Source organism: Lycium barbarum, chromosome 8, assembly GCF_019175385.1.
Source record: "Lycium barbarum isolate Lr01 chromosome 8, ASM1917538v2, whole genome shotgun sequence".
NCBI classification, from domain to species: Eukaryota; Viridiplantae; Streptophyta; class Magnoliopsida; order Solanales; family Solanaceae; genus Lycium; species Lycium barbarum.
In genome coordinates, this window is record NC_083344.1 from 106634699 (window position 1) to 106655568 (window position 20870).

Here is a 20870-nt window from a genome sequence, read left to right on the forward strand (position 1 = left end):
CCAACTTTGCGCGCGACCTCTGAACCTTATATTCTTATTCATAGTAAAACTAAAATCCTCCAAAGTGATGATGTGACAGCGAAAATGTAACTAGTTTAATTTCTTGGTATTCATGGGATAGATCGCAGAAGAGGTCAAAGAGTGAAAAGGGTTCTGCGATGTTTCAGGGCACTGCATGTTGACGGGGAAGAGAGGGAGACAGGTGGGGAAAATGAAGAAAGGAAAACTTTATATTATATTCAACCTAGTTGTCCAGTTGGATATTATTGACAGACAGATTGTCATGATTTTAAAGCTACAAATAAATAAGAGAAAATCATATACTCCCTCTGTTTCAATTTGTTTGAACGTATTTCCTTTTTAGTCCGTGTCAAAATGAATGACCTCTTTCCTAATTTGGAAACAAATTCACTTTATGAATGATTTACAGCCACACAAATTTTCAAGGTTTATTTTGAATGTCGTGCCCAAAATTTCTCTCTTTTTTAAATATCGTGCCCAGTCAAATGGATTCACATAAATTAAAACGGAGGGAGTACATTTTAAAATTGTACATGACATGCAAATCATAACGGGCTAGTATGACTTCATGTTATATTCAACCTGACAATCTTATTGGATAAGCATATATATATATATATATATATATTAAATCAAAAATAATACCGGACCATCGTGATTTCCAAGCTACAAATAAAGAAGAAGAAAAAATTTACATTTCAGAACTGTGACATACACGTCATGACAACCCGATATGACGTCATGCTATATTCAACTTAATCTTCATGGCTAGCTAAAGAGTTAAATTAAAATTGTCCCACCTAACTAGAAATCCCATTTCAGCTCTGCATCTGTAGTGGCTATATGTACCTGTTCTGCCTTTTCATGTGCTAAGACAAAGTGCAGAATGGAGAGAATAGGATGACAGAGAACAGAACAAACAGAAACTAAACTGGAAGCATAAGGCTTTTCAATATATTGCCTTCCATGACAGTATATGCTGCCGTTTGGGCTTCTCGCATACATGTCCCATCTAGATCAACTGCTCAAACCAAAAGATGTTTCACACGGAATATTGCAAAACTCAACCATTACAATGAGAAAATGACAGCTGAATCACACATTATATTACATGGACTCGATCGACTATGTACAAAATAATGGATGCGCATGTGTTTAAGCATCCGGTGCGCATCCAATACAAGTACATGCCAGTTTTAGTGTATCTTGAAAAACCGCATGAAGTATATGTCACACCTGTTGATACGGGCGTGTCAAGACTCAAGACAACTGAAGGATCCTGTAACAAGGGTTAAGTCTATGCCAATTCTCAGTCAGCAGCTCAAAAACCATCTGCTAAACTGTGCCTCGTTTCATCTGATTGCTCTCAAACCTGTTTCAGCTTAGGTAGCTAAAATGGGATCTTGAATATACATTCTTCATACCCTTCTGATCAACTTTTTCTATAGATTCACTTATTGTGATTGATTGTCATTCAAATCCAATGACAGTGATCAGAAGGATATGACAGAGTCAACCAATTCATGCGAAATTAGGTAACGGAAAGTGAAGTTGTGAGGAATCCACTCAATTTTCTTCCATATTCTCCCTTGATATTTCTTTATGAAATGTTCAGACAATGCGAGCTCTATCATTTCCATAAAACCAGAAGGGCACAAATCGACCTCCTTCACATAAGATTCCACATTCTTTGGGAGAACTAGTTTTTGTTCCTTGTGTACCCTTGTGTTTGTTTGAAGGTACTCCTCTTTAGCGACTTCAAGCTCCTGGAACACTCTCTGGGGCGTGTACAACCGGAGCTGGACATATTTTATCAAATGAGAATCCAAAGAAAACGAGACAGGCTTCAAAGTAGAAAGATAATGTCTTCTATTTTATGTTATATAAATTCGATCCAAAAGAAAATGAATCCCCCTAAATGACTTGGGAAACAAGATGCTAAATGATGTCAATGGTTTTGGTGAAATCACTGAAATGTGGATAAAAAGATAAGATACTTATACCCCAATGCCTTTCGGTGATCCATTTACAAAATAGCCAGCAATATATGTTTTGTATATTTATAAATGCACATATAATATACATATTGTATACATAAATATACATACAATATACATAAACATCCAAATAATATACATAATTAATGTCTATGTTTTGAATATTTTGGCTAGCTTCTGTAATTAATTTTGGACGATGGGACAAAAATGAAAAAATTCCATACAATACAGCTATTTCAACCAAGAAAATATAGAGAATCTGCGCATACCAGAGCATCAGAATGGCATCCTGAGCATAGAGCAAAACGTAGGCGAGGGTCTGGGTGCTCTATTGCATATCCTTTTCTTGCATCTCCAGCCTTAAATTTTTGTTTTGGAAAGAACAATGATTGAATCCACTGCAGGAAATATTAAGTTCAATAAGCCCCAGAGAAAACATACACAGCGACTAGAACAGTCAAAACTACTTATAGTGGATAAGATTCATGAGTCTGATGGATGATCCATTATGCATGAAGCAGAGGGAATCAGGGGACTGAATCCAAGTACAAAAGCAAGAATGGGATTTACCTGACCTGGACGGGGCAATCGACATCCTAGTATAGAACTCTGAATCATCTCAACACTAACTGTATTCCCTCCAATGTTATAAGCAGCCTGAAACATAAAATTTTCCAAGTTACATAAACCACCTCAGTACAAAGCATCATTGATTCAGAAGTACCTAACTAATTTTTCACACTGTTATGACCTTGAGAAGTTGAGATACTCTCTTGAGATTACTTCGTGGAATCCCATAAACCAAGAACGCCTGCAATATATATACATTCGTTAGTAACTTTTCACGTCCTGATATACATGCAGTAAGCGATCTTCAAAGATCTTTTAGCTACAGATATGTTATTACATGCATCACTAGTGCATTGTGGACATTAATCCAGAAAGCCAGCTTCTCGTCATGCCTCATTTTTCTAGGATCAGCTTCCTTCAACTTCGAGACTAGATACCTGTATTCGCAAGTTATAAGACCTTTCAGCACTTAAGAAAATCAGCAAACTTACTGAAACACTATAGTTTACATATGTTAATTCTTTCAAATTGAGGCAGTAGCTTACCTAAAATGCTGTAACATGCGCTCTACACCATCTAAGCTCCGTTTATCTCGACAAAGCCCTTGCACTTCAGTCGTTGTGACAAAAGATCCACTAAATTCTCTTGGCTCTTTAAGGTGAAAAGGATTATTCAGTCTTGAATTAGAAGAACTTTCTTCACATTGTAATGCTCCTATATCATTCTGACCATGAGGAAAAGATTCCAGCGCGGATGATGATAATGAGATCGGAGAGAATGGGTAATCATAGCTGAACAAAGGGGGGTCGGCAAGCTGAATATATATGGCTGAAATACACTTAATCATTTCTTCAGACAGCTGGTTTGGGGGATCTTGAAAATGATTTGAAGAACCGTTAACAAAATGTTCCCCCGCTCTCCAATTTGAAGTTGATACCTGAGCATGCTGGTTGCAATTACATGATCCAATTTGCTATTGTTAGTTGCTTCACAAAAAGATAATAGCACTATAAGTCTAGTCTCACTGTGCTTTTCCTAATGCAGGATTACTATATGATGAATTAAAAAAACAAAGAGATAATTACAGTCCAATTAGTTTTGTGATCTAATTTACAAAATAGCCAGCAAGTGTATATTTTTCTTTATGTAAGTGTAAATATACATACTGTATACATGAATATACATACAATTTACTGATCATATACATTGGCTAGCGCCCGTAATTAATTTTGGTCGGGGGACAAAAATGAAAAATCCCAAACAAAGTGATGTGCCTCGCTAAACAGCTATGGTCCGAAGCAGTTTAGCAGATCTCAATTTAAAGATAGAATAGGTGGCATCTCAAAGCGCGAAACACACAGCTTTCCGTAGCATAGCTTACCTCCAGCATTGATAAAGGCAACGAATGGTATGAATCAACAGCATCAGCAGGAACTCCAACAAGAGGTGAAGGTTTGAAAGAAGCAGCAGTGTGAGACAGTGATGAGTGACATCTCAGAACAGTATTATCAACTAGGCTTGGATCTACCGCTGTCTCGTTACATTCTTCTGGTGGATTATTCAAAGGAGGAAGAGAAGGACTAGTATTAGTGATTGGATTTTCCTTGGTTTTGCTGTTGTGCTTCTTGACTTCCGAAAATTTCCTTTCTTTGGGAGCTGAATTGGTTTTTATTCTGTCATCCTTTATGGATAGTGATTCTAACCGCTTGGCAAATGTTTTTCGGTACATTGAAAGAAGATACTTCTCCAAATACATAATTTCCAGCTCCAAGAGAGCAACTTCTTTAATCAGATCCTCATGCTTAGTCTGGAAGCAAACAGCAACAAGAAAAGAAATAGCTGAGCAAAAGTCGATTTAATTAAAAGTTCACGCTTAACTTTAGCATATATGGATAGAGAGGATTCTTATAGACGATCCAACTAGTCTGACATTGATTGATTAAATTAACTTCAGCTTGCAATCTATTGACAGTTGAGGATCTATTTCAGTCTCTTCTTTTCTACTTTTTATGTTTCAGTCTCTCCAGCTTATCTTGCTAACACTTTCTTTTCTCTCTATGAAACAGGATAATCACATAGCCGGATATCATCTTTTGCGTTAAATATAAACTTTAAAGCCACTAAGGTAAATAACCAAGAGAACAATCAGCACAATTGAAAATCTTGCAAACAAGCTCCTTACATTATTCTTTTCCTCGGAAGAATTTTGATGTTCACTGCCCGGTAATTGTCTTTTGAAATCTTCATAATTCTTCTGTAGCCCCATGTCCTGCTACATAATGAAATCTTGAGAGTAAGGAAACAAATAAAACTCTACTTCAAAGCTTAAAGATAATAGCAACTGATAGTCCTATCAATTCAAGATCTTTTTTCCTACCAAGTCAAGATGATATAAAGCTTACAAAAACAAATCACTGAACTTGTTGTGTTCCCCCATTGTAGCCATTGTTTTTATCAGTATCAAATATGACACATAAACTGTCTTAACTTCAAGATTTGATTAGTGATCTGAACTCTATGGGACATGATAGCACTAGTTATTATCTGAAAATAGCTAGCACAATCTACTATCTGTTGTGAAATTCTCTCTATGGGTAACCTTAATAGTGGAAAATTTCCATTAATCTACTTTAAGCATCAACTGACAATTGGACAAGGCAACAAACGGAAGCAAGAATTAAGGATGAATATACCTCTTGGAGTGCTTGTATCCTGAACCTTTTACTCTGAAATTCACAATTTCTTTTCAAGAACCATGCAAATTCCTCTCATTGAAAATGAACTAAGCAGGTTGCAGAAAGATCCCACACTTAAAATAACCACTAAAACAGCAAGATATTGACAACTGCCCAAAAAGAGAAGCAATACCAAAAATCATTAAATGTTAGCAACAAGAGAACCTTGTAAAGCACTTGTCTAAAATAAGGTAGTACAATATAATATTGATAGACGCTGACTACTCACCAGCTTGTATATAATGGCAAAAAGGTTCAATCTCATATAATAGTATTTGTAATCAGCATTAAACTGTAGCATTTGATTTGCCAATCAAAGTTGCTGGAAAGAAAGTGGATGGTATCATTTCTTAAAAACTACTTTTTTATTCCCCTCTCCTTTAGTGGGACTACTAAAAGCTAATAGTAAAAGAGTTGAATTTTCGACTAACCGCACAAAAAAAACAATGTTCACTAACCATTTTTTTTATCTTACTTTTAGAAAAAATTAATATCCTGAAACTTTTAATTCTACGCGTGAAACTCTACGATGCTATCTTTGAGTACTCCAGAACCATGATTGGAGCTAGGGATACAATCGGTTCATCCAAACCCCCTTCCAAAAAAAATCATATTATATGTATAAAGTTAAATTATTTTGTTACGTACATAGTTAATATTGAATTTGCTTGATTTTTTCTTATATTTATTTTTTTATATTTTAAATTTATTTAATAAAAAAATTTACTTCACCGCATTTCAAAAATGAGAATAATGAGCAAAAAGAGGTTATTTATGAATTTTACCCCTCCCTACACGCCACATAGACGTGACTAGCGGTGTCAATGATTTTCAAAAAACCGACTTAACCGACCGAATCGTACCGTACCGTACCGAACCGATTTTTAAGTTTCTTTTAATAAAACCAACGGTTTTTGTATAAATTTATAACCGTACTGAATAATTAGATAGGTTTTTAATTTTATAAAAATAAACCGAAAAAATACCGAACCGAATAAGTTTATATATGCAAAATATATTTTACATATTAAATTTAAATATAATAAAATATTAAAATGTTCGCCTTTGGTTTGGGATGTTGAAAATGACTACAAGTTGGCAACGTAATTAACACCTAAAGTTCTAACTCTGAAACCTATTATATTACTCCTATTGAAATTAAATTAGTTCTAGCATATTGAGTAGTAACTAGTACGCTACAAGGTATTACAACGATCTTGGATAGAAAGCTACAAAGCATTAAATATATTTCCTCTCGTATGATTTAACTTCTCTTGTTGGATACTCAATCTTAGTAGTCTTAGTTCTTGAGTCTCATCTCGGATTGATTTTTCCCCCCCTCTTGCGATCTAAAATATATTTTTTGTTTTTGCTTAACATTATTTTACGCAACCATAGAATAGTAGGATCAATCTCTATTCTTGTCGTCTTTCATGTTTTCTTGATTCATCACCTTTTAATCAGTAAAAATATCTAAAGAGTGTTTGTCAAAGTCCTATAGAAGTATGTATGATATTGTATCTTTAACTTTTACTAGTGACTATAACATGATGTTCTATTGAAAAAAAATAAAAAAAAATTAACCGAACCGTACCGATGGAACGGTTTCGAAAAGTCCAATTTTGGTTCTGCAAAATGAAATAACCGAAAAATTGATACGGTATAAATTTTATAAAATAACCGCCCGAACCGTACCATTGATACCCCTAGACGTGACTCGTGAGTCCATTCTAGATCACTTTTTTTTGTTTTTTTTAAAGATTTTTTTCTATTTAAGTATAATTTCCACTGTTTCCAAATGATTCTTAAGGAGCGTCGTCGTTCGTTGTGGTTCTTGAAAATTTGGTTATGTTGACCAGTCACTTGTCTTAAAAAGCAGTAGAGCCTTTGTCGTGTGTCCTTTCTCTTTTTGCAAAGTGGGAGAATTTTATTTTACTTTTTTGCATTAAAAGTAAATTAGCCGGTGAGCTTTTTAATCAGCTGGAAGAAAGTTGTAGACTTGTTATATTAAATGGTACTAATAAAAAGTAAGAATATTTTCTCATAGACTTGTCCAATACTCCAATCCTCAAATGACAATTTCTTCTTCAAAAAAATAAAAATAAAATAATAATAATAATAAATAAAGAAAACCACAATCTCGTAAAATTAGGACTAGCTTTTATCTTGCACATTGGCACATCTTCGAATTTTACTTTTTTATTGTCTTGAGCATATCATGGGCATAAGTAAATCAAAATTTACAACCTCTAGCAGCTACGCACGGATTTATCTTAGATAGCAAGTATACGCACGCCCACTAATTTCATTATGACCTTTTATATACATATTCAAAAAAATATAAAAATATGTAAAAAAAACACTCATCTGCTTTTACAACCAAAAAAAGTAGTGAACGTAATAATACGCAACACTCACTTTTACTTCAATTCCTGAATTCATCTTTGGCGCCAAGCTCCCTCATATATTATATAGTTATAGTTTGTTCAATTGTTATCATTTATTGAAGTGAAACTTAGAACGTTTGTATACTAATTTGGTCGAAGTAATTTGCATTGTATGGTTAATATCGTGTATGATCACTAAACTTTGCTAATCATATAAAGAACAAATGATGAAATGCTAACCAAATTAAAAATATGGAGCCTGCAACAGTGATACTAATAATAATTTTAGCCTTAATCCCTTTTTTCAACCTCTTTACCTAAACACAAAGTAGGACCATATCATATAGGGGAAACAAATCTTATCAGACGTTTTTGAGATAGATAAAGTAGCAGTGGGCTTTTAGGCTTTACCACTAACACAAGAAGAGAATAGCAAGAGTGCCCTCAAAAGGACTGAAAGGTGAAAGGTGAAAGGTGAAAGGTGAAAGGCCAAAGCAAAAGGCAAAAGGAATACAAGGATAAACTGAAATGACCACCTTAGTATTTGGTTGCTTTACTCCCCCACCTTGCCCTAACCCCATTTAAATTTAATATTGAGTTAAGGATAAAAAACGCACCTGAATTATCATTTTTTTTTCTTCAAATTTCATGCTTCAACTATCGGTTATTCCCTTTCCCTACTTGAACTATCACCATCTAGTATTGAAACACTCTTCGAAGCTAATAGACCAACTATCGGATGTTCCCTTTTCCTACCTGAACTATCACCTAGATGTGTTTTAATACATAGATGGTGATAGTTCAAGCAGGAAAAGATAAAACGGTAGTTTGAATGTCAAACTCGCAAAAATTAATTGTGAATATGACGTATATAACAAGATATATTTAGCGATGTTATACATTAATTTTGAATATCACGTATATGACAACAAATATTTAGAGATATTATAAATTAATTTTGAATGTTACGTAGTACTCCCTCCGTTTCAATTTATATGAACCCATTTGACTGGGCACGACATTTAAGAAAGAGGGAAGACTTTTGAAACTTGTGGTTCAAAATAAGCCTTGAAAATTTGTGTGGCTGTAAATCATTCATAAAGTGAATTTGTTTCCAAATTAGGAAAGAGGTCATTCATTTTGGCACGGACTAAAAAGGAAATAGGTTCAAACAAATTGAAACAAAGGGAGTATTAGTTTTAGGACATACATTAATTAATTTCATAATATTTTGTTTCCTTTTATATTGAGGTAATGCCAAAAAATACACCTGAACTACCATTTTTTAGCGAGATTCTCACCTGAACTATCAAGTGTTTGCATTTCTTACCTGAACAATCAACTATTTATTAAAACACACTTCGACTAGTATCTGATGGTGTGTTTGTGTACACTTTTTTCTTGTTTAACGATGGTGCCAAATGGCACTCCACGTGGATAATGAAAGGAATTAATTGGATATATACTGAGAGGTAATGGTCAAAAACACACTTGAAGTATCATTTTTTGCGAGTTTTCTATCTGACTATCAGGTGTTTGCGTTTCCTATCTGAACTATAACCAACTATTTACTAAAACACACCTCAAAATTAATGAGTCAGCTACCACGAGGACAAAAGTTTATGGGCAAATGAAGATGTCACACGCCTTTTGGCGATTGTATTCAAACACTTGATCTAGTCAGCTTCGAGGTGTGTTTTGACAAATAGTTTAATTTGTGATAGTTCAGGTAGGAGACGCAACACTTGATTGTTCAGGTAGGAAACTCGCACAAAAGTGATACTTCAGGTCTGTATTGACCATTATTTCTTTTATACGTATTTGTTTTCCTTGTGCATAAATTTATACATTCTCTTGTATTTAATCAATATCATTCTCTATTTTCTCTGTTTCTAACATTTATATTACTAAAGTAATTTGACTATGGTTATAACAGATTAGCTATAATTCTTTTCAGATTGTAAATTCATGTTTATAATAACGGTTACTTATTGACTTTTAAATAACTTGATATGTAAAATAACTACCAATATAAATGTATAAAAGAACTAGCTAGACGCCTAATTTTAATGTTCGACACTACAACTAGTGAGTTTATTTTCTATAAGTGATAGTGTACAAGAATTTTAACTAACTATAAAATGTTAGATTACAATCTAGAAAGGTAAATTACTTATCACGACCGCGGTTAAAGATATTATAAAAATTCTTTATATAAAAAGGAATTTTTACATTGATTTTACATGTCACACAAAATAAAAGGAAACGCATTTGTGAATCAAAAGCTCAAATCTAGAAAAGCTTTTTTTTCACTTGCATGCTTTTTTATCAGTCTATCACCATATCGAGTCCGTGGCATTTTGCACCCTTAATGTGTGCTCTTTTTTTCAACTTGCACCCTATTCTATTTTTTTTTTATGATTTAAACCCCAATCTCTTTATTTCCTTGCAAAACAATAAATTCACCCTTTTTATAAATTTACCATGAGGGCAAAATAGGAATACAAATAATATATCTTTTTTTCCTTCAATTTATTTATTTTATTAGAACTGCAACAACAATAAATTTTATTTTCAAAGCTCTTTTTTTATTTTTTTATTTTAAGTGATATTTCTCTATCAATAGTTGCTAAACATTTGGAGTTCTTATTGTTACAAGTTTGTCGTTTTTCCTTTATAAATTAGTAGTAATTAAATTATAAAGGAAAAACGACAAACTTGTAACAATAAGAACTCCAAATGTTTAGCAACTATTGATAGAGAAATATCACTTAAAATAAAAAAATAAAAAAAGAGCTTTGAAAATAAAATTTATTGTTGTTGCAGTTCTAATAAAATAAATAAATTGAAGGAAAAAAAGATATATTATTTGTATTCCTATTTTGCCCTCATGGTAAATTTATAAAAAGGGTGAATTTATTGTTTTGCAAGGAAATAAAGAGATTGGGGTTTAAATCATAAAAAAAATAAAATAGGGTGCAAGTTGAAAAAAAGAGCACACATTAAGGGTGCAAAATGCCACGGACCCCACCATATCTCTAAAAGATAAAAGGGCAAAGGTGCAAATATACCCCTCAACTTTGCAATTTAGAGTAGATATACCCCTCGTTATAAAAGTGGTGTAAATATATCCCCTGCCGTTATAAAATGGTCTAAATATACCCTTTTCGCTGACGGAGTTTTTAAAAAAGAATCATTAGGTTATTTTTTAATTAAAAAAAATGCCAGGTGACTTTAAAAAAAAAGTCTACCTATTTTTTTTTTAGTAGACATACTTTTCTAAAGCCACATAGTAATTTTTTTTTTATGATGGGCCGGGTCTGGTTCATTTAAAAAATGGGTATTATTTTTTTAAAGTCACAGAGATATTTTTTTAAAACAAACCATACCCGACACACCAAAAAAAAAATACCATGACTTTAGAAAAATATGTCTACTAAAAAAAAATAGGTAGATTTTTTTTAATTAAAAAATAACCTAAATGATTTTTTAAAAAAACTCCCGTCAGCGAAAAGGGTATATTTGCATCATTTTGTAATGACAGGATTATATTTGCACCATTTTGTAACGGTAGGGGTATATATACATCACTTTTGTAACGAGAGGCATATATGCTCTAAATTGCAAAGTTGAGGGATATATTTGCACCTTTTCCCAAGATAAAATACAACATTCTTGCTGAAGTTTCCTACGTACTTTTGGTTCAGAGGATAACAAACACCACGTATGATCGATTTTAGCTTTTGGTCAATTAATGCATGGGGTTGATCTCTTGTTCTGCACTTTTAGAAAAGTTTTCGAAAGTTAGATAGGGTAAGAATATCAACTTCATTTGTTTGGGAACTAGAAAATCAAGAAAGGAGGACAATAAAGTTTTTAATTTTCTGTTTGAGATTTATTGTATTGGATAGATTGAAGTACTTCTTTTTCTACTGTTTAATCGTCCAGCATGCTTATTTTCCCAAAGAGAAAAGAAAAGTAGATAGTTAGCTTATAATTAGAGGGAAAATATTAGTATCCTATTTTAATAGTATGTTCTATCTTTCGTTTATAAAAAAATAAATAAAAAAATCACCTCCTCTTCCTTTTCCCCTTCTTGGACTTTCTCGTTTACTTTTGATTACTTTCACTTTTCAATTTCCTTTTTGGCTTTTCCATCATTAAGTATCCTAGGCAAAATGATAAGGAAAAAGGTATCCTAGGGAACAAGAAAGTTAAGTATACCTCCAATTTTATTGAATAGCAAGCATGGAATGCAGCCAAAATTTAAAGTTTATGAATTTTTTATTATAATCTTTTTAAGTTATTGAGTTCTTTATTAATAATTTGTATAGATTTAATGAATTTTTAAAATAACTAAAAAATTTGAATCAAAGCTAATGTGTTCAACTAAACCTACAGCAAACACTCTCCCCTACCGCAGCTTAATAGTACTAGTTAAAATTAGCAAGGAAAATTATAATTTACTCATCTTCATTAGGTCAAAAGTTTTTGAAAACTATAGTAAGAAATGAGTTGCATGGAATTGATATCAGTAAAAATTAAAGAAAGTTATACTATAAACTATAAAGTCCATCATGCTTCATAATTGTTGCAAGATCCAAAAGAAAGGAAGTAAAATATTTTGGCTCATGCCCATCATGATAAACTTAGGGGGCATCTTAAAAGAAATTAAACCCTAGTTAACTGTTGAGATGTGCTAGCTCACTGAATTAAGAACATCGAACTTAATTCATTGATCATATCGATCGTCGTCTGTTGGCACACTGTACAACAAATTTCCATCAATTAGTATTTTGTTCCCGAAATCAATTTACATTATGAAAAAGACGAGAAATATATGATGTATTGATTGTTTGTTAAAATTTTACATTATAGATTAACTGGTTGTACCAAATTATTGTTTACCTACGTTATCAATTCACACACAACATTAAAACATTTTAAAATTGTCTACGCATAAAAGCATGTTTAATCCTTATCTCAACAGTCACATACTATCATTATCCTTTGAAAAATAAACCACAATCACACAGTGGCGTATACATGATTTTTTATAAGCAATGTCAATATTTAAAAAAGTGAACAAATCACTAAAATGACATTATTTAATAAAATCATATGATAAAACGCAATTCAAGTACGCTACTAAGACGAGTTTTTATTTTTTTGGAATGTATTTATGATAACTTCATCAGAAATGTTACTAAATGATTGCCTATATATGTACCAAATAAAGCATCGATTCACTATCAGCCACTATTTTAGGAAAGCAAATATAAGCCTGCAGACAAGCTGGCAACCTTAACAATGGTTTGGATGGAATACATGTCTTGAACTCTTTTTATGCTCTTCCCAGACAAGACAGAGGTCTAGTTGCCTACCAAAAACAAAAAAGAGGTCTAGTTAACATGGATTGATGGTACTTACCCTACTTTCAGAATTAAGCTAACCAAACCATCCAACATTGTATATGATCCACCATATGACTCTCTTCTTTTATGAAGTCAAGTTGGGCAAGATTAGCTGACCTGGACTAATATTTTGGTGTTAACGTTAATAGAACAATCTAATTTTGTCTCTACTCAACAATTGTTACTATCCGTTTTTAAACTTGTTAAAAACATATTTCATAATTTTACTTTAGAAACAAAGTCGCCACCTAATATTTGTTTGAGAATTAGGAACCCAATTTTGAGAAAAAGCTTTATCCTTTAAAAACATTTTTCAGAGAAATGATAAGTTCCTATTAGACACCTAAGGAAATCCGCAAATGCGGTCATTGGCGGAATTTGAAAATTTGAAGCTAAAATGGGGTCATTAGCTTGTAAAAATGAATTTGAAAGTTGATTTTGCATAAAATCATGTTCTTTAGCACTTAATTATTTGGACTAATTCAATTAATGAATTAACTTTAACATTGGCTATCTTTTGCAACATGGTTCATTCTTTTGATAACCTTTGCGTATGTTCATGTCATTGTTAGTGTCCAGTTAGCTATTAGATTCTAACTTGGACCCTTTTTGGTGGTACTTAGTAGAACAATTTCATATTGTCTCTGCTCAATAATAACGTAAAAGTGTGGGATGTCAAAGTCAAAGTTATACTTTTTGCACAAATCAATAATCAATGGAGACAGTTCTAATAAAAAAATATTCATATGATTTTTAGACTTTGAATTAAATAGGATAGGTGGAATAGCTTGGGAGGCCCTTGTACTTGTCTATTTTTAAATAGTAAATAGTAATTAAATTAAATAGTACTTCCTCCATTTCAATTTATGTGAACCTATTTGATTGGGCACAGAGTTTAAGAAAAAAGAGAAGACTTTTAAACTTGTGTTGTTAAATGAGTCACATATATTTTGTGTGGCTAAAAATCATTGCATAAAAGCAAATTGTTTTCAAATATAGAAAGAGGTCATTCGTTTTGACACGAACAAATAAGGAAATAGATTCACATAAATTTAAACGGAAGGAGTAGTTACCAATCATAAATACCTCTTCGATTTAAATCTGTCGTGTAAAATTTTAAAGAAAGAAATAAAGTAAAAAGTTAGTAGTAACTCTTAGTAATTATTACAGGTCCATTATAACTGAAATAAAAAGAAAAATAGAGAATCGAATTTAAAGCTATGGGCCTCGATCTGGCCCATTTTTTGTTCTTCCCAGGCTGTGTTTGGCAGGGGCCAATTCGCAGGAATGTCCTTATTTTGGGATGGTCTTTAATTTTTGGCCATTAAATTGGTGGTCTTTAATTTTTGTCCTTCGTAAGAATTTTTTGATTTCGGCTTCGAGCTCCCGCTCAGTCAAAAATTAAAAAAAAAAATAGCAAGGCAGAATTTTGCATGATTCGGACAGAGTTTCAAACTCTGCCTTAAGGCAGAAATTTACCTACCTTGCGAATCTAAACCTCTGCCTTGCGATTTTTTATTTTTTTTTACTGAGCTGGGGTTCGAACCCAGAACTTCAGAGTATTAGGCGAAGGACAAAAATTAAAGACCACCAATTTGAGGGCCAAAAATTAAAGACCACCCCAGAAGAAGGGCAATCTGCGGAAAAAAAAAAATGTTTGGCAGGAGGTTGACTCAGAACTTTTGGTGATTATGGTGGGCAAGCCCAACACATAGGGGTCGTTTGGTTCAAAGCCAAGTTATACATGTATTAATAATGTTAGGATTAGTATTTAGTAATGTATGGATTAATAATACAAAGATTATTTTTAGACACAAAAAATATCATTTGAATACTAATTTATTTTTAAAACTAAAAAATAATTTGTTACAATTATATTCTTGAATGCTTGGCCTTTATAAGTTTCTTGGAACAAAACTAGGCTAATTTGTTATTTTAGTTTCTTATCCATGTATTAGCTATCTATGGATAACTTATCCGATCCCATGGTGGTAGTGATATAAGATAATACACCCTTTGGTGTATTAACTAATCCCGATATTGATTATACATGTTCCAAAATATCAACCAAACATAGTACAAATAATACCACATATAATTCATGACTACGTTTTTTTAATCTAAAACCTCTTACCAAACGAGCACAAGGGAGGCAAGAGTCTGGAATCCATATGGACTCGAATTCCAGATTTCATGCACACATAAAAAAAGAGACAAGAATTAGTAATGCTACATGGCTAAATGTAGAAGTTTTTGCACTGTTTCCCTTCAAAAGCACAGGTCTTTAATTTTTGCCATGCTGTGAAAATATCCAGACATATTTCGCTTGACATAAGTTCTGTAATATTTATCTTCGAAAACTGAACTTTTGCCTTGCTTGACACAAAGTATGTAGGAATTAAGTTATGCGGCATAAGTAGTGTAATATTTTCAGATTATGTTGAGTGTTGAAAGTTTTGTCTTATCTGGCATAACTTGTGTGATGTTATGATGCATATGTCTAGCGAAATGTACACTTTGCTGACCGAAATCCAAACTTATGCAGCACCAAACGTGGTGAAGGATAAAAATTAAAGACCACCCTTATAGAGGGACTTTTGTGCAAGTTTTTGGCCCAATTAAACACAAGATCACAATGTCAACAAGCCAAATATTTTATAGGAATAATTACTTGGCATATCTATCTCTAAGAGGTAATTATTGATAATAACTACCTTTTAATTTATTTATATTTAGTAGCTACAGTGATTTTGTAAATTACAATTCATAGCTATACCAAAATATATTAGGTTTATGGCTTGTATTTCTCCCCTCACTCCTCTCTTCTCCCTCACCTCTCTCTCTCTCTCTCTCTCTCCATTCCCTCTCAGGTCCGCTCCCTCACCTCTCTCTCTCTCCCCTCCACCGCCGTCTCTCATCCCTCTCTCTCCATTGCACTGCCGTCTCTCACCACTCTCTCTCATTGCACCGCCCAGATCTGAGTGTACCGTTGCCACCACAGTCCAGATCCAAGACTATTATTCCATTTCTGAATTTTGTCGCAGAATATTTGCATGAAGATATGCAGACACATTCTCGTATGGGTGGAGGAGCAAACATATTGGATTGCTTCCTGTTTCCTGATGTTGGGCATTTTTTTAGCGTATTTTTTTTTATTTGACCGGAGATTGGACCGGAATCCATGGCTTCTTCCCTTTCTTGTATATAAAATCTGAGTGTATTCGTCATTTTTTTTAGTGTATTTTTTTGTATTTTTAGTGCTACAATTAAGGTAATTAAGAAAGGCATAGCTAGAACAAGTAACAATACGTAACATGCAGTCATGCATGCTTGCCCAATAGGCAGATCTTAAGATGAAGGACACTCTAATAATAATGGGAGTATTGTTTTATTAAACTTTTGACAATTCTCAAAAATTCAAATTCATTTAACTATTCAAATGTTAAGTTTCAATTTTTCCTCTATCAAACTAAATTTTTTGAACCTACTTTAGTATTTGACACTAATATCAATAATATTATATACAAGTCAAATTAACCTTCTGTAGAAAATATTTTCCGTGTCTCCTTTCATTCCTTGACTCGGTTAATATACAAACTATACAACCGTAATGTTAGGCTAGAATTAAGGAGCTAACCTGAAATAGGAGATTACAAAATATTCTAACCTAAAATAGGAGATTACAAAATATTCTAACTAATATTTACATAATCTATCACACCCCCGCAGTCGAAACGGGAGGTTTACGAACGCTGAGACTGTCCCGAAAATCTTCAAATAAGACTTGTGGTAGTCCCTTGGTGAAAATATCGGCAATCTGATAACGGGGTGGAACATGAAGGACACGAACCTGTCCTCGCGCAACCTTCTCACGAACAAAGTGGATGTCCATTTCAATGTGCTTGGTGCGCTGATGTTGCACTGGATTTCCCGAAAGATAAATGACACTTACATTGTCACAATACACCATAGTAGCCTTATGAATAGGACAATGTAATTCCAACAGAAGATTGCGAATCCAGCATGACTCGGAGACAACATTAGCAACCCCCCTATACTCCGCCTCAGCACTTGAACGAGAGAGGGTAGGTTGGCGTTTCGAAGACCAAGATATCAAGTTATCTCTAAGGAAGACACAATAACCAGACGTCGATCAACGTGTGTCAGCCCCCCCCCCCCCCCCCCTAATCTACATCAGTGTAGGAAAGGAGGTCAGTAACTGAAGATGGATAAAGATGCAAACCATAATCAAGTGTACCCTGAATGTAACGGATGATGCGCTTAAGAGCATGCATATGAACCTCTCGCGGAGCATGCATGTGTAAGCATGCCTGTTGAACAACATAAGAAATATCCAGCCTCGTAAAAGTAAGATACTAAAGTGCACTTGCGAGACTGCGATAGTGAGTCGGGTCATCATATGGAGCACCTGATGTGCTGCTCACCTTCGGTTTAGTATCAACCGGAGTAGAAGTAGCCTTACAAGAAGACATCCCAGCTCGATCAATGATTTCTTCGGCATACTTACGTTGCGAAAGAAACATGCCATCCTTATGGCGAGTGACATGAATGCCAAGGAAATAATTCAAAGGACCCAGATCCTTCATAGCAAATTCTGAGGCAAGGAGAGCCATAATGGAGCACCGGAGAGAATCTGAGGAAGCAGTAAGAATAATATCATCAACATAAAGTAAAATGTATGCCATATCGGACCCCTTTTTGTAGATGAACAAAGAATTGTCAGATCTGCTGTTGGAAAAACCAAGAGAAGAGACATAATCTGCAAAACGCTTGTACCATGCCCCCGGGGCCTACTTAAGCCCATATAAGGACTTACCGAGTAAACATGCATAATCCGGATGAGTGGGATCTCTAAAACCCATAGGTTGATGCAGATACACTGTTTCCTTGAGCTCACCGTGTAAGAAAACATTTTTGACATCTAGCTGATGAATGGGCCACTTCTTTGATAATGAAAGGCTGAGAACGGTACAGATCGTAGCCGGCTTGACCACCGGACTGAAGGTCTCACCACAATCAATGCCAACCTGTTGAGTCTTTCCATCACCTACAAGACGGGTTTTATGCCTCTCAAAATCACCATTAGATTTTTCTTTATGAGTGAAAATCCACATAGAACGAATAACATTCACATTAGGTGGACGGGGCACCAACTCCCACGTCTTATTTTTTAATAAGAGCATCAAATTCATCATCCATAGCCATTTTTCAATTCGGGTCACGAAGGGCGGTCACAGGGTTACGAGGGAGAGGGGATTTCGTAACCATGGTATTCAAGTTAAACGTACATTTTGGCTTAAAAATACCATTTTGACTCCGGGTCACCATTCGGGGCGGATTGGTAGATTGGGGCAGCTGGGGTGATGTTTGTGTGGGTGTGGGAGACAGAGCAGATGGTTGTTGGCCCAAGGCAGAGGTGAGAGAGGTAGGTGGGTTTGTTTGTGGAGTTATCAACGGAGGGGGTAGGCCGGTAGGGGAGGCGGCTGGCCCATGCTCTGCCAACGGAGGGGAGGCGGCAGGACGAACCACGGTGGGAGGGGGGATAGTCGGCTGGGTCACGGGTGCTGCGTGGGGTGGTCTGGGCTGATTATCCAGATCAGTAGCCATATGATGCAACTAAAATGGGGAAATCCCATCATCCAAAAAATCATAAGTAGTTGAAGTGGGAGAATGTAAATTGGAAAATGGGAAAACATTCTCATAAAAAATCACGTGACGAGAAATAATGATTTTGTTGGACAATAAATCATAACACTTATACCCTCTATGATTCGTAGGATACCCCAAAAATACACACTGTGCAGACCGGGCTTGCAATTTGTGGATAGTCGTAGAAGGAAAGAGGAGATAGCATAAACACCCAAAAACCTGAAGATGAGAGTAAGATGGCTTTCTTTGGTATAGCACTTGAAGAGGAGAAACATGACCCAATAATTTGCTTGGTAAAATATTAAGAAGATATGTCGCCATTTGTAAGGAGTGATGCCAAAACGAAGGGGGAAGAGAAGCATGAGCAAGGAGAGTCCGAGTGATATTATTGATAGATCGGATTTTTCTTTCAGCTTTCCCATTTTGTGATGACGTATGTGGACAAGAAAGACGAAATGACATCCCATTAGACTCACAAAATTTCCCGAATTGACCATTATCATATTCCCTCCCATTATCACATTGGACATTTATAATATGACGTTCAAATTGGGTACGAATGTGGGCTTTTAAAGCTAAGAATTTCGCATAAATATCGGATTTCTTAGCTAAAGGAAAAGTCCATAAAAACTTCGAAAAATCATCCAAAAAAAGAACATAATACCGATGACCCAATGAACTTAACACGGGAGAGGTCCACAAATCACTATGAATAATATCAAATGGCATCAAAGTTTCGGAAATAGAAGAATCAAACGGCAACTTAATGTGTTTACCAAGAACCCAAGAACGACAAATACTAGAATGACTAGATTTATTACATTCAATGCTTTCATTAAGCCTAAGACAATCCAAAATAGAATTTCCCGGATGACCCAAACGATCATGCCAAAAAGGAGAGGACAACGCCGCAAAGGTTGAAGGAGTGGTGGTTGGATATTTAATGGTGGTGATTGGATAAAGATCTCCCCGACTATCACACCGCATTAGTGCCATCCCCGTCTGAAAATCCTTCACAGAAAACCCATATAGATCAAATTCAATAGACGCAGAATTATCAGTAGTAAACTTTCGTACTGAAATTAAATTCTTAATGAGTTTAGGAGCATGTAAGACGTTCTGTAAGTATAAAGGGGGATTTGGGGGAGGCAAACTAGTATGACCACAACCATGAATTGGAATCGAATGACCATTTCCCACAACAATACCATTATTTTGATTGCTCAAATTAAAATAAGACGAGAGATTACCGTCCGAGGATGTCATATGAGAAGTGGCCCCGGTATCCATGTACCAATTTTGATCAGACGGGTTTAAGGTCATGGTGTGCATTGCGGACTCGATGTCGGTCGGAACATACGACCCATGAGGTGCCACTGCTGCCGTGTATAGCTGCTGGACTGGAGGAAGGCCCAATATACCCTTCTGCTGTGGCGGGCCAGGCGGGGGACGAGCCAAAGAGGTGGTTAGGTATGGACAGGGGGGAGGAGCAGCAACCCAGCGTGGCTGCGATACCCACTGCCAGTGACCAAGCTGTCCGGCAGGCCACTGCAGTGAAGAAGAGCCTGCTGGCTGCGGACTGCCGCTGCTACGGCCTGAACCACCGTGTCCGCCGGTGGTGTTTTTACCGCCGCCTGAGCCGCGGCCAGAACCACCTCTACGGCCATTCCCAGAATTGTGGCGGTGGGAAATTTTGGTTTTCCCTCGGCGTGAGCTTGGGTTTTCAGAGGGCAGCGCAGCGTCGTCGACCGTGGCTACCATAGCCGAACCAGACCCGTGAGATACCATTGCCGCAAGTTTACGTTCTTCCAAAACAAGGGAAGACTGAGCCTATGTGAATGGGGGGAGAGGCTTAGCATGGAGAATTTGTGTCCCAATCCCTTTGTACGCTTCAGTGAGACCCGGAACCAGTTGAAGGACAAGGCGGCTATTCGTCACGGGAGCTCCGACGTTTTTCAGTTGACCCGCAAGGCTCTTTAGACGTTGACAATAGGCGGAGGCATTGGGAAAATCCTCCATATGTGTCGTCGTGAATTCTTGTTCGAGAGTCACCGCACGAGAGTTTTGATGATCTTG

The 20870-nt window shown here is 35.3% G+C and overlaps 1 protein-coding gene across 4 annotated transcripts; it reads right to left on the bottom strand.

Moving 5' to 3' along the window:
* Nucleotides 1-694: 694 nt before the first annotated feature.
* Nucleotides 695-5705, bottom strand: LOC132606552 (uncharacterized). 4 transcript variants are annotated; one of them, XM_060320119.1, is made up of 10 exons: nt 5553-5705; nt 5282-5433; nt 4771-4857; nt 3970-4395; nt 3134-3534; nt 2926-3025; nt 2770-2829; nt 2589-2675; nt 2288-2416; nt 695-1820 (listed from the first exon to the last, which is right to left on the bottom strand). In XM_060320119.1, the coding sequence occupies exons 3-10, from the start codon at nt 4852-4854 to the stop codon at nt 1515-1517; spliced, it is 1593 nt and encodes a 530-aa protein (XP_060176102.1). In that variant the 5' UTR covers nt 4855-4857; nt 5282-5433; nt 5553-5705; the 3' UTR covers nt 695-1514. The 4 variants fall into 4 exon arrangements, 3 of the variants coding, with proteins under 3 accessions (XP_060176102.1, XP_060176101.1, XP_060176103.1); XM_060320118.1 differs by lacking the exon at nt 5553-5705 and having other exon boundaries at nt 5282-5546; XM_060320120.1 differs by lacking the exon at nt 5553-5705 and having other exon boundaries at nt 4771-4860; nt 5282-5546.
* Nucleotides 5706-20870: the final 15165 nt, after the last annotated feature.